This window comes from Anopheles coluzzii, chromosome 2 (genome assembly GCF_943734685.1).
Source record: "Anopheles coluzzii chromosome 2, AcolN3, whole genome shotgun sequence".
Lineage (NCBI taxonomy): Eukaryota > Metazoa > Arthropoda > Insecta > Diptera > Culicidae > Anopheles > Anopheles coluzzii.
This window is the reverse complement of record NC_064670.1, coordinates 37,822,534-37,836,221: the sequence shown is the minus strand read 5'-3', so window position 1 is coordinate 37,836,221 and position 13,688 is coordinate 37,822,534. Positions and strand designations below refer to the sequence as shown.

The 13,688-nt window shown below is 44.0% G+C and overlaps 2 protein-coding genes across 8 annotated transcripts in view; both read right to left on the bottom strand.

The window, feature by feature from the left end:
* Positions 1–13,688, bottom strand: part of LOC120947648 (uncharacterized) — a 155,116-nt gene that overhangs the window by 7,138 nt on the left and 134,290 nt on the right. For 5 of the 7 annotated variants that reach the window (XM_049605658.1, XM_049605657.1, XM_049605655.1 and 2 more), the window contains exons 7-15: positions 11,744–12,319; positions 1,988–2,228; positions 1,524–1,915; positions 1,278–1,444; positions 836–1,196; positions 706–770; positions 398–626; positions 185–312; positions 5–115 (exon numbers count right to left, since the gene is read on the bottom strand). In XM_049605658.1, the coding sequence (XP_049461615.1) occupies positions 5–115; positions 185–312; positions 398–626; positions 706–770; positions 836–1,196; positions 1,278–1,444; positions 1,524–1,915; positions 1,988–2,228; positions 11,744–12,319 (2,270 nt within the window). Of the gene's footprint in view, positions 1–4; positions 116–184; positions 313–397; positions 627–705; positions 771–835; positions 1,197–1,277; positions 1,445–1,523; positions 1,916–1,987; positions 2,229–8,575; positions 8,993–11,743; positions 12,320–13,688 lie in introns of all 7 variants that reach the window. The other 2 variants (XM_040363149.2, XM_049605659.1) reach the window with 2 other exon arrangements.
* The window catches only part of LOC120951499 (uncharacterized), a 188,187-nt gene that overhangs the window by 171,665 nt on the left and 2,834 nt on the right, over positions 1–13,688 (bottom strand). The gene's annotated exons all lie outside the window — the stretch shown is intronic.

Genomic DNA, 13,688 nt, shown 5'->3' with positions numbered 1-13,688 from the left:
TTACCTTCTCCATCTTCAACAACTGCATCGGTGTGAGCTTGGGATCGAGCGGTAGCCTGATCGAAAGAATGATGTTCTCTTCGGTGATGTTGAACAGTGTTAATGTACAGTGGGTCTGGAAAGGTCGAACGGAAAAGCCGATCATCAGCAGATGAATTATATACCGTTTCGCGTAATTGCTTACCGAATTATCGATATGCTGCAGGACGTATTGCTGTAGGGCACGTACGGCGTCCTGTACTCCTAAGTTAGTGTGCGGTCTTAACAGTGCTTCGTCGGTTGAACTATAACCTAGTAAAAGAAAGATGCCACCTGAAATGTGAAGAAGGAAATTTAGTTATACTCAAAAACTACTACTTTCGACGCTGTATGATCACGCTTGTATATAGAGACTCACCCGGAAGTTGGTACTCTCCCGGAGGTGGCCTCATGCAGATGAACCGTCCCGAATAGCAGAGACATCGGCCACGGAACGCTTGGTATGCTGGAGCGGCATGGCTGTAGTACGCAAGGGCCGTCCGGCAGGGAGCTAGTGGAACGCACAGCGCATGACAGGTTAGGGCGAGCGAGTCGCCGCCGCCGCACGTACAAAGCTCGCTACATTCGGCATCATCGAGAATGTAGAGCTGTTGAAGGTGGAAAGAAAGTTGGGTTAGATCATGCACAGAACCTGTCACCCAAAACCGTGTATCGACGTTTACTTACCCGACGACTTTTCCCTTCCGCGATCAGTTGATCGGGCTGATGAGATCTTTGCACCACGCAGTATCCTGCAAATGAACGGGATAAAAGAGGTTAGTATCGATTGCGATGCTACTGGACTGCGGGAACGTACTGATTGGAACCGGCGTTGTTGTCGGTTCGGTTGTGGTTGTTGTAACGGTGGTGGGTGGAAATGTTTCCAGCTCCTGCACCTCCGTACTGGCCACGTGAAGCACCTGTTCGTCGGGCCGCTGATAGATGCCCTTGTCGTAGCGTCCCACCATATCATCATCCTCACTGTCGCTATCGACCGGCTGGTGCCGTGTGCCTGTTGATCGATCGTACTCGTCCGGCTGGGGCGGTGAATGTCCCCGATCGAGATCCGTTCGCTCGATTAGCCCATTTTGGTTGTGTACCAACGTTTCCGGACGCGTGTCAGGTGTTTCGACGTAATTCGTCTCGATCGTGTGCATTTCCGTAGGCTTTGGTCGATACTGTGCGCAAAGTTGGAGATCAAACGCAGGTGTCAGAGAAAAGGAAGTATAAAGGACAGATGGGCAGATATTTCCGCTTACCACTGGCTTTGGTTTGGTTGGAGGAAGCGTTGGTGGATGGGTGATACGGGTGCTTCGCATGGTGGTAGTTGTAGTCATGGTTGTGGTGGTAGTTGCCATTGTCGTCGTAGTGGTCAGCAACCCAAGCTCGGCCAGCCGCTTCAGGTGAAAATCTTTCTGCGACTCGACTGTAAGCAGTCAAAGACAGCCGTGTTGGGACGCGGTTTTAAGGACCATCTCTCCCACCCAACTCTCGCCAGTACTCACCGACACAGGGGTTGAGCCAGAGCAGCCGCTGCCAGCCTAGACAGTCGTACAGCTGCTGCATGTCCGAGCCCTGGCAGGCGCAGGTCGTCCTGAGCGGTGTGCCCAGAATGCCAAGCATAGCCTGCCTGCAAGCGCTTGTCTTTCCGGCACACTTCTTGGTCACACTGTCCACCGCACAGGACTGCTCGAACACCTCTAGCCGGGCGCGGCAGTCTTCATCCTCGCGGCATAGCTCCGCGACCGCGTGGCACGCTGGCGGCGCATTGTACGCGATGCCGTTACCGGTCGATGAAGACTGCTGCTGGCTGAGGCTTTCCGGCGGTCGCTGAGCGCACACGGGATGCAGCTTTTCCTGCGCAATCATGCAGCTGTCATGCCGGTTGGGCGTTTTTCTGCCGACGGACAGTAAAGGGGCGTAAGTTTTTGCGATGAGTGCAACGATTGTGAGCGATGCGAAGGCTTACCTGCACAGGCAGAAGGCAATGTCGAGGCTGAGATCGTCGTGGATGCTTTTGTAGAAGCTTTGCAGCGACTCCATGCAGGCATTCCGATTGCAGCGATGCTGATCGCAGTGCATTAGCACCGTCTTCAGGGCGGACGAGCAGACCTGATCGTCGCGACACGAGTCGAGCGCCAGATGGCAGGTACTTTGGAAGTGAATAAAACTCATTTCCGCCTCCTTTTCCTCTATGTCGTCCGATCCGACTGTTTTGTGATGGGAGGTGGGAAAGCAGGCAATAGCGTGAGTCGCATGGATCATGTTTACATTCGAAATCAGAGCGAAACAGAGAGAGAGAGAGAGAGATAGAAAGTGCCGTTGCTAAAACGTAATCATCTGCACCGGAAGTATGCGGTAGTAAAACAGTCGTCGCCCGAGCAGAAGGTCCTCGGGAATGTGTATTATTTCGTCTTTCCGTGAGTCGGTTGTGTATGTTTCGTTTTCATAAATGTTACACCACCAGCGAACACAGTAGTAGCGTAGTAGAATTCACAAACATATACATATTGATTTATATGCATGTAGAAGTTATAGAAAGAATATAATACGAAATATTTGAAGAAGATGTTCGAAAATGTAATTAATCAAAAAACAGACAAAAGAACAAGGTGTCGGTGGTACCTGTTTTGCATCGACAATTCAGGAACAGTAGCTTGAGAGAAGTGGTCAGAAAATGGCAACGAACATGAAGGAAAAGTACGAGATAATGGCAATCCAAAATGTGAAAATGGAAAAGAGATAGAGAGGCAAATAATTGTAAAGGAGGATAACGATACAATTTGCAAACGTATGAAGAGAAGAATCGAGCTGCTGGTTCTGACCGATGGACGATTGTGATGAGTGTATTGGAACGGAAACGTACGAAGATGAAGAGCTAGTGAAGGCAACGAGAACGAGATCGAGGATATGTGCGGAAGGTGAGTGGAACATTTCTTTACAACACCGTTGAAAGCTTTCGCAATGCCATCGTCGGTTGAATCGATGAACCGGGAACCGTTTGTCGGAAGATAAGCGTTGCTAGTGACGCCGTTGCTAGTGTAATCTAAACAAATAAATCAACTAACAACAGTAAAGAACTATATAGTGACAAACGAGAAGTAGTAAAACGTAAAGTAAGGCAAGGCAAAATGCAGTAATACTATTCTAGCGTAGAAGCATATGCTAATGTGCAGAAAAGTTGTAAATGATGAAGCGCATGAATGATCTTGATTGGTGATGGTACGATTGATCGTTTAAATGGTACGATTGTTAACTGGTTGAATGTTTTGTTTTGCTTTAAATTTCAGATTGTCACACGGGATTAGATTTTATCAAATGTGTAAAACGTCACTTTTATGATCTAAATAGATTTGTGTTTTTTTTTTTGCTATTGACGACGACTTACAATAATCTTTATCCAGTAACATAAAACAGAGTGTTGCCCTCCTCCAAACCGTAAAGTGCCAAAGTCGGCCAACATTGTTACCGATTAATCTCAGCACAAATCGCTTTAATTAACAATGTCGTTCGAGCTTTAACATTCAAAGCGCGTCGCTAGTCTGGGTCGCTTGAAAGAAGTCGAAGCAACATTATACAGCGGCAAATTCCACCCGACCGTCTTTCCCTTTGTTTTTTTTTTGTTGCTCTCCTTTCAAATGCCTGTCCGCCTCCCGCACGGTACAAGTGCGGTGTTAGAGTGGAAAAATATTAATAAATAAAACATAAATTTGAAATTTAGCATCAAATCGTTTGACGAGGGATGCTGGGATGCCGTCTCAAGGCGCAGCTGGAGCGAGGCTATTAAAGCTACTAATAGGGAAGGTCGGCAAGCTGTGAGCACTGCGGCCGGTGCCGGTCGTATGCTAGCGGGCGTGTAGCGATAATGGCCCTCTGCTGGAAGCGAGCTGCGCGAGGGTGTGGAGCGAACGAGCTTCAACGAACAGCCGGAACAGCGCAGCTGACGTTTCCGTGAACGACGACGGATGACGATAATTTTGCAGTCGTCTATGAGCGCAGCCACTCGATGAAAATGATTTCCTTCACCCCCACTTCCCTACAGGTCCCTGGCAGGAACCATCCACTAAGTTTATCCTCCCTCCCCCCGTTCCATAGTTGTTTCCATCCATCTTTCTTTCTTCCATGAAACTCAATGATGTTTTGGTAGGCTCGTAGGATTTGAATTTGAGAAGGAAGATTATGAGCAAGTTGGCGTTTAGCGTGTGTATTCGGGATGCCTTCTTCGTGTTGTAGTGGGAACAGGAAGTTAACAAGGGTCAGGAATATGTCTTAGTGCGTGTGTGTGTTGTTGTTGGTGTTGCTGTTGCAAGTGTACGGGGAAGAGAGAAAGTGAAACGGCAAGAGAGAAAGCAAAGAGCAGGACAGCATTTATGAAAAAATTTCGACGAGTGCTTGGACGTACGATCATTTTTTGTATGGTAGGTGGCTAGAAACGGACGAACAAGAAATCATAAAAAAATGTAAAGACATCATCCTTGTTTGCTGCAACGGTCAGGCGAAACGAGAACTAAAGTAAGAAGAGAAAAAAAAAACACTCGGTCGACAAATTTAATGAGGAGAAAATTAAAAACTCAATAAATAAATTTGCATTTAAATCTGCGACCGCAGCACCATCCACTGTACACTACCGTGGGCCACGAGCCAGCTGTTGGCAGTAGAAGTTAGAAGCACTTGAAATGCATAGGATGTGAGAGTGATTTTAGCTTGCGATGCTTTGGGGCGGGTATTTTCTTTTCATTCTCGCTAATGCCTTTTCAAAGGTAATTAAATTAAGAGGCAAAAAACAAGCAATTATGAGTCGTTTCAAGTGATTCTTCTGGTGCTTGGTGTTGAACCATTGAATAGATTTAAATTTGGTTTGCAAATGTATGCAAGCTGGAGTGTGAAAATCGAATCCACTCGCTAAGTGATGTCAATGCGTGGGTGTTTTCACACTTGCTTTTAATTGGAAAAGTGTTTTTTTGTATTATCTGTGATGAAGGTTTTTGCTATTTAACTTTTAAGTGCTTTTTTTATTTCTAGCTGCTTACATCGTACGATTTTTCCTGGTTAAAATTGTACCCAATCAATTGTTAGATTTTCCTCATGCTCTAAACATATTTAATAGAATGGTTCTGACTCATCACAAAATCATAAACCATGTGTAAAGGACAAAAAATCAACGGAAACACGGTTCGTTGTAGCCCTACTTTTTGGCTTTGGAATCGTCCAGCTAGCTTGCCCAGTGCTGGAAATCAATAAAAACGAAAGAAATAAAATTATCGTAAATCATGGGCTGAGCCAACTGGGCCGCTGAGCGTCGTTGGGCATACAGTACCGCGATTGTAATAAAAACATTACCGGAAGGCAAATTTTCTTTACCTAAAACGCAAAAAAAAAAACACACACAAAAGGAAGGAAAGTATACCACATCCTGGAGTTAGATTTACAGCACACGACTCCGTGTAGCTTTGCTGCGACGCAAGCGTTATGTCAGCGGTGGCCTCTCGCTGGAGTCTGGGTAGGGTAAAAACATCAACCGGAAACTAAAGCCAAACTATGGTTGGTGAAGGTTGTTTTCTGTTCGTGTGTGAGTGTGTGTAAGCGAGTCGGTGTTTGAAGGAAGCTAAACGGTTGTTTTTATGAGCATATTTTAAGAATGATGTCTTCTGTGGTCGGTCCGGGATCAAGCAGTAGTTTTTTGCAAGTGTGTTCACATACAAAATCACACACACAGACACAGTTGCACACATATTATGTAAACTGTACAAAAATACATTGTAGAAAGGAAAAAAAAGTTTCTTTGTGTGATTTTACGAAAGTTGGGGTGGAAGAATGTTACCGACAGTACATTGTTTATGTATCCATAAACAACTCTCTTAAATGCAAAACGTTTGTCAAACTATATGTTACATCTAAACAAGTGTCCTTCCAAATATTGTATGAAGTGTACGGTTATTATTGGTTTTTTTCCTTACACTAGCACGAATTAACTATCCTGTTCCTGTCTGTATGGTGTTGTTCTATTTACAATCATTACTTTTCAGAGAATCAAAATGTTATGATAAATTGAAAAAGTGTTTGGGCTGCTGAATATATATACAGTGCCTTACACGAATCTCTTTTTTTAACAGTTGATTCGAAATGTGACTTTAACTTATGGGTAAATAATAATAATCATAAGAATAAACCAGATAAAGTCACCATACATTTTAAAATATATTTTCTCAATAACACAATGGTTATGGTAGAAGATCCTCTTATGTATTTACGTTGAATAAGTGTATGTTTTGAATGTGCTGTAGCTATATATTCAATTCTTATTTAATCCATTTGATCTTCCACCATTAAACGTATATTAGTCAAAGCGCTTTAGCTCTGTCAATTGATCATATTACATACTGACGTTTCATCATTTGCATGTGCACAGGCTTAAGGCTTCTATGTAGCTTCTAGAATTACGCAAAATAATATGCTTGCTGTGGTTTTTAACGTGGAAATCAAAAAAAAAAAAACAAAAATCAAATGCAACCCACGTGACTGTAGAAAACAAACGTTACAAACGCAAAAATACGGAAAATTTTAACAAAATAGATATCAATCTCATCATTTTGCGGTTTTCAAAAACAAGATCAACATAAAACGACATATACAACTAAATCACACAAACCAGATAGAAACCAGAAGTACAGAAACTGAAAAGCACATACTGAAATTGTAAATTTTTGCTGTGTTATTTTACTGCGGGGATGCACAAGTACAAGAGGGTGTGTTGTGTGAGTTTTTATTTTGGGAAAAATAAAAACATGACTTCAAAACTGTAAATCAAAAGAAAAACAGTCAGGGGAAATGAAAATGCAAACCATAAACTACCCGACAGAACTTACCTTCCCGACACCGACAAAATTATGATTCGAGTGTGTTGTAATGAGAAATGGACACAATGTCTGAAGTTGTGTGCGAAGAAGGGAGGGTCGAATGATGGTGACGGTTGGAGGTGTGCTCAAGAAAGCGTGTGGCCAACGAAGGTCGCTCGCTGATAGACGCTGCCCTGGTGGTATGCCGCTGAATTCCGACTACAAGTTCACCCACGGCGACGACGCTAACGATCACTTCGGGTTGCTTCTGGTCGGCTTCGTGTGGTACGTATGTGCGCGTATCGGTGTTTATGTGAAATGGTTTACTTCTCCACACTGGTGTGACGCTTTTTCACTGTATTATTTACGCAGCCACGGCAGACACACTCACGAGTACATAGTACAACGGTTGATGGCTCTCGGTTGAAAAATGAAACACTTCCCACGGCAAGGATCTTCGCATGCTGTGATTGGTTAACGCCATAATACCATGCACGGGAACGCTGAATCAACAGATCATCGTCGGATTAATGGTGCTGATAGCTGAAAACACTTGCACAACGCAGCAGAACTTCGCACCCAGCGCATCCAGCAACGTAACGCTTCGGGTAAATTCTGTCATTTGCTTTACGCGCCTATCGCAGATAAAAGGGGAGAAGGCAGAGAACACATGAACAAACAATAACAACATCAGCAACTGGTGAGGCGTAAATCGAACGATGGATCATTCCAAAGGCACACGGGGGCCGTTTCGGGGTGTACGAAGATGGTGGTGGATGCAATAAAAACATCAACAAGGTACGTTATTGCAATGAAGCCTGTACAAGCAATGGCAGATGATGAATAAAACAAAGTACGGCCGCAACGGGTCGAAGATTGTGTCGATTGATTCAATTAGAAATTAATTCACTTCATTTTGCAAAGGTGTATCAAAACGTTGCCTGTGAAAGTAATCTTTAACGCTTATTCAAATCCATGAAACATAAGTTTTAAAGACATTAATCATGATAGATGGATTTGAGTTTATGCCCAAAGAAATTTTAATGTAATTATAACTCCATAGAGAGAGCTGGTTCAATGCTGGTTCGATGAAGAAAATAATATCCGCAAATATTGATACTTTTGCTTCTTTTTTCTACGTATCATTAAGTCTTATTTTAACAATTGTTATATGCTGCTGGCTGCATGATTGCAATCAAATCTTTTAAATCGTTTTATTGTGAGAATATGCAAACATATCTATAACACCAACTAATCCAGGGATGAAGACACACATATTTATATTATTTGATATCGAAAGAAGTGTTCACTTTCAGATAAAAAAAACCATTAACCATTTTTTCTCCATGGAGGATATCCCATCATCAAAGACGTTGGAAAACATGAAATGAAAAGCAAGGAGGATAACGTAAAGCGGTAATTTCAACAATACACTCATCAAAAATCGTCACAATCGTACAACCATCATCGAAGAAACACAGAAAGGCATTGTGACAACAGACAACACAACAGGAAGCCAAAACGTTGAAGACACTCAGGAATCGTGCGCCGAAATCGAACACTGCTGCACAGCTGGCGGCGAACTTCGCAGATGCAGGCTCACGCGATTGGTAGAATAGGTGCAAGATAGGAGAGAAAGGGGAAGAAGGCTGGGAAACAGATAGAGACGCAGCCGGACATCCTGTGCCGCTGCAGGGCGCTGTCCGCCGTTGGGTACCTACATTGTTTGTCCACCGTATGCTCGTAGCTCGAGCCGTCGAGCTCGATGGCCGCATCTCCATTGCCACCGTTCAAACTGATCAGAATATTGTCGACCGGAGCGGACCCAGCCGACGCTGCCAGGTAGCCCCCGGATCCGAGGCCCCCGATGCTGCCACCGACACCACCACCGCCAGTTGCGTACTCGTACTCGAACCCACCGTACGAGTGCTGGTGCTGGTGTTGGTGGCTGCCAAAGTGACCACCGGCTCCGCCGTGCTGGTGCAGATGGTGGTAGCCGCTGATGTTGTACGGATAGAGTGCCGTCTTGTAGTGCTGCGGGTAGTAGGAATGCGATGGCGCAACCAGCGGCGTCTCGATCAGGGCCATATTCTGGTCCAGCAGACGGTGATAATTATCGTCCACACCCATTGCCCGCACTGCAACGACGGAGAATGAGGGTGGAGGAATATCGATGTAGCAGTGAAAGAGAGAAAGAGAGAGATAGAGAAAGAGAGATAGATAGATAGAGAGAAAGAGATATATAGAGTGATGTGGGATGTGTGTGTGTGGGGGGGTCACACCAAGGGAACGTGTGTGAAGTATCTTCAATGGTTTTTTTAATTTGTTGCGTGAGTGGATGAGTGGTTGCAATCCGTGTGTGTGTGAGTGCCTGTTAATATATTTGTTTCGAGTGTGTGTTTGTGTGTGTGTGTGTGAGAGAGTGTATGCAGAGGACAAACAATACGAGCTGGTGGTTGGTTTTGTGGGTGTGTGTAGGTGAGCATTTGTGTAATGAGCAGGGTCGGGAAGCTGCTGGAGTTGGGAAATACTTGGAAGAGGCGGTACATAACCAATGTTTCATTTAGTATAGCGCTTAATTCATGAGTTCGGTTTAAGTAACCGGCTGCGGTCGATGAAAATCAACAAGCTGTACCAGTTGTCGAACCTCGAACCAGTGTGGAACATGAGGTTCGCTGTTTTTTGCTTAGTTAATAAACATTATACGATCGGTCATCCGCTGTAGGCGAACCGGTGCAGTTGAAGGGTTTCAACTCATACTGAGTGAATCTGAAACAACAACAACAACAAAAATCCACGCTGTACGTGAGGAATGGGTCAACTGAACTGTGCTGTTTTTGTGTTGCAATTTGCTCCCTTCATTTTAATTGTTTCTGATACACTTTTCCGTTCGACAGAGATAGTGCGTTCCATTTCGTTCGTACACTCACCAGCGACAAGCCATAAAACCTACGTCTGACGTGTGGCTTTTTGGGTTTAATATGTGGGCCTGTTCGTTTGCTTTTCTGTTTTGTCAATGAACCCCAGCAGGGTGGTTTGATTTACGAACCAAAAGTCAACTTTCCGCTTTTGACCAGCACCGACTGCACGAGTGAAGTACGAAGCAATTTATTTCGAAATGATGTTGCATTTAATTGCTCTACCGTATACATTGACAAAATTTTCTCGTTTTTTTGCTACTCTGTTAAACCAATCATTGGCGAGTTTTTGGGAATTTGTTCCCCAATTGAATGGATGACATAAAAAATAAATTAATGCAATGCTACATTACGCGGAAACCTCTTTGTTGAACTTTTGTTTGTATTTAAATTTATTAATTAAATTTGCCTTCGAACCTACCATCGGGTTTCCATCCTCTTATCATTAGCGTTTCAATACGGATCCATTAAATAGTTGCACTTTAAGATCCAATCAGTGCCACGATAGCGTTACATGGAAACCCATCCCACAGTCAGCCAGTGACCCATCTAAGCAGTTTGATAACAATAGCTAAACCTGTTGCACATTGGAGCATGTTTGATGTACAACTTGTAATCATATCATTAGCTGATGAAAGCCCCTTTGCGATAACAAGCGTCGAAATGGGTGTCAGCGGGCGATAATAGCTCAGAAATTTATTCGGGACACAAATAATGAACGTAAATTGATAATATCTTGACTGACGCGTGCTAAATTGATTTATTCACACACGTTAGTTTGTAATTCTTCTGCATTATCTTCCAACGTTAAAATAATGGAGACGCCCAGTAGTTTACAATGAGCAAAGATATTTTTTTATGTTTTGATTATCGATCACATCATTGCGTCACTCGATTCAAATAGATTTGTTGTTGTTTTGCAGCCTACACCACAACCTACATATAATTTTTAATTTATTAATATTTGAGCTTTTGGTTTGTTTTAAATAATTTTTTTATGTTTTGATTATCGATCACATCATTGCGTCACTCGATTCAAATAGATTTGTTGTTGTTTTGCATCCTACACCACAACCTACACATGATTTATTTATATTTGAGCTTTTGGTGTGTTTTAGATAATATGGCCTCGTCCGATCTGTTGGACTGTAAAGTACACACAGTGCAAAGATCTACAATGTCCCTTTATGTTCATTAGAAGTTAACAAGCGAAATTGCTTGATTTTTTTTCTTTATGTTTCGATTTTGTTACTACCCTGTGAAAAGAATGATTAAGTATTAAGATGAGGTAATTGGATGGGTTTATGATTATGGGTGGCAAAATGATATTGTGAATGTGTTTACCATATACCAATACTGTGCGCGTGTAGTGCTTGCGTGCGTTTCTTCGTCACAGTGCGGGTGCGTAAGTTCTGGCGTACGATTGTGTGGTAGTGCGTCATAGGAGTGCTTGCAAAATAGTCATAACAGTGAGTACATTTCGGAGTGCGTCAAACAGTTTAGCTTCGGTGCAGGTGATTACAGAAGTGCTGTTGTTGGCAAGAGGATAATTTTCGGACGTTTGGCACAAGTGTTCGATATTGCACGGTGTCTAACAGAATTGGCTGAACCGAAATCATTGTATGTTTTGACAAACGCACAAGAAGGAATAGAATAATACAAGTGATAGAAAATGAAGAACTATGCTTGAGCCTTTCTTGTGTTGATGCAAACGAAAGTGATTGGCTTGATTGCAAACGAAAGTGTACGGGTCACAACATCGACTTGAGCTGTAAGTATTTTTAAAGCACTCTTTTAAGTACACCTCTCAGCGTCAATCGAACACTTGTCCAAACATTTCACCCCCCCCCCCCCCCGCAGGACAACGTCGCATTTTCTTTCGCGCTCCCTCCTAAGCTATGTGGTGGAAGAAATGCAACAGTGAGATAGAGATATGGATGAAAACAGAGACAATGATAACGAGTTTCTCACCAGTCTCCGGCTGCTGCTGGAGGTCAGATGGGACCGACATGCTGTCCCATCGTCCCGTACCAACGTGACCGGCAGTGTCGGCGGTACCGTTCTCGCCACCGTGCCAGTACGGGTGCTGATGCGGCTGCTGCTGGTGCTGGTGCTGATCGGGCCAGGGCGGTGCGATCGGTGCATTATTACCGCTACTGTGAGTGGGACTTTGGTGCTTGGTGTGGTGCATGCTGGTGTCAAAATTGTGCTCGTATCTAGTGCGATAGCTGTGCTCGGTTCCCGAGTGCTGCCGTGGGTGGCCAGGGGAGGAGGATGAGGAGGAGGAGGAGGAGGATTGATCTGTGTCCGGGTTGGAGCCGTTGGTCGTTCCCGTGCCCGGCCCATCAGGAAGGTTAATGTAGTCGACGGTGGCGTGGTAAATGGCGGACCCAAATGCCGACGGTGGATACTTCTTGGAGGGAAACAGAAAGTACGGATACGTGCTGGTGGGTGGCGGATCTTCAATGATATCGGAGGGAAAGAAGTTCGGATAGATGGAGTTGGTGGCAGTGCCGGAAGATATGTCTAGTGCGGAGGGAAGCACATCTGCAAGAGAATTGAACGGGTGCGGGAAAAGAATACAGTACACAAAACGGATGATTTATGGTAGCTCGTTTCGCTGGGAAGAGTCACTGTTTGTTCGGGGACTGGATTTCTTTTTTCCATTAAAGAGTAAACTAGATTTGTGAAACAGTGGCAAAGTTCTTGGTTGAAGATGTACTGTATTTAGTGTGGCTTAAATTGAAGAAATCAAAAACAAATGTTGGAGTACAACCTTTTACAAACATTTCGATTTTGTTTAAACTACCGTAAATCAAACACTTGCAGTTTTTGCATGCAGATTATTTAGACTTTCGTAATAAAATGTTAAAGAATGTACAATAAAGTCATATCAGATAGAGAAAAAGTTCTTTATATTTATCTAGCACATTTAATTTCCGGATTTTTGCACATCGTCACACCTCGCTATTTGCACATCACATGGATGGATTGGAATGTTTATCAGCTGTTCTCATAACTCCTTACACATTGCTCTACACCCGTGCAATCTCGCAGGGGAAGGAAGCGAACTTCCTTTCCCGGTGCAAATGTGCAGCTGGTTAAGCATTAAATATCAAAACTCCGATCGTTCCACTCGTACGCTGCTCTTCCAGCTTGATGCACTGGCTTGAGTGTTGTGGTAGTTTGTGTAAGCGATATGCGCGCGGGAAGAATAAAAAAGAATCTTCGTTTCACAAAGGAAACTCAACACTGCATTCAACATACACCACAATAAAGTGGAAAAAAGCAGAACAACCCCTCGTCAACGTTGCAGGAGCCAGCCGCAGAAACTGCGGGAACTACAAATTGCTTTAATAGATCACGTCATTTTGTATGTGCTTTGCCTGCAAGGTAGCGCCACAGACAGCATCAAACACACTGCAGACACTGTCCTTCCGCTTTGCTTACCTCGTTTGGAAGGTTTGCTTTAGCTGACGCTGAGCTACGTTCGGCGTGTTTTGCAACTGGCATAACTTTCTGCTTTTTCTGCGCGTTTACTTGATCTTGCTTGCTTCACGTCCGAAAGTTGTAGTAAATTTCTCGGACTCCCGGCAAAAACAACCCCCGAACGTAATGTGAGATTCTTCTTTATTTGTTCATTTCCGGACCGGTCGTACACCCCTCAGGCCGTCATCAAATTCATTGCGCTTCATTCACGGATGGCTAAATGGTAACAAACGGCGCAGCAAAGGATTACGGATCGGGCATTCGGCGCTACGCCAGCGCCTACCTTTCCCTTCTCCACTCACCCTTTTTTTGTTGGCGTGGGAGTGATTTCTTGCCCTTCCCAGCGGCAACTAGGGGTTCTTTTTTTCTGGGCTGGTGGGGTAGAAAAGTTTTCCTTCCATTTAGTACGAGGTTTTTCTTGCACCAT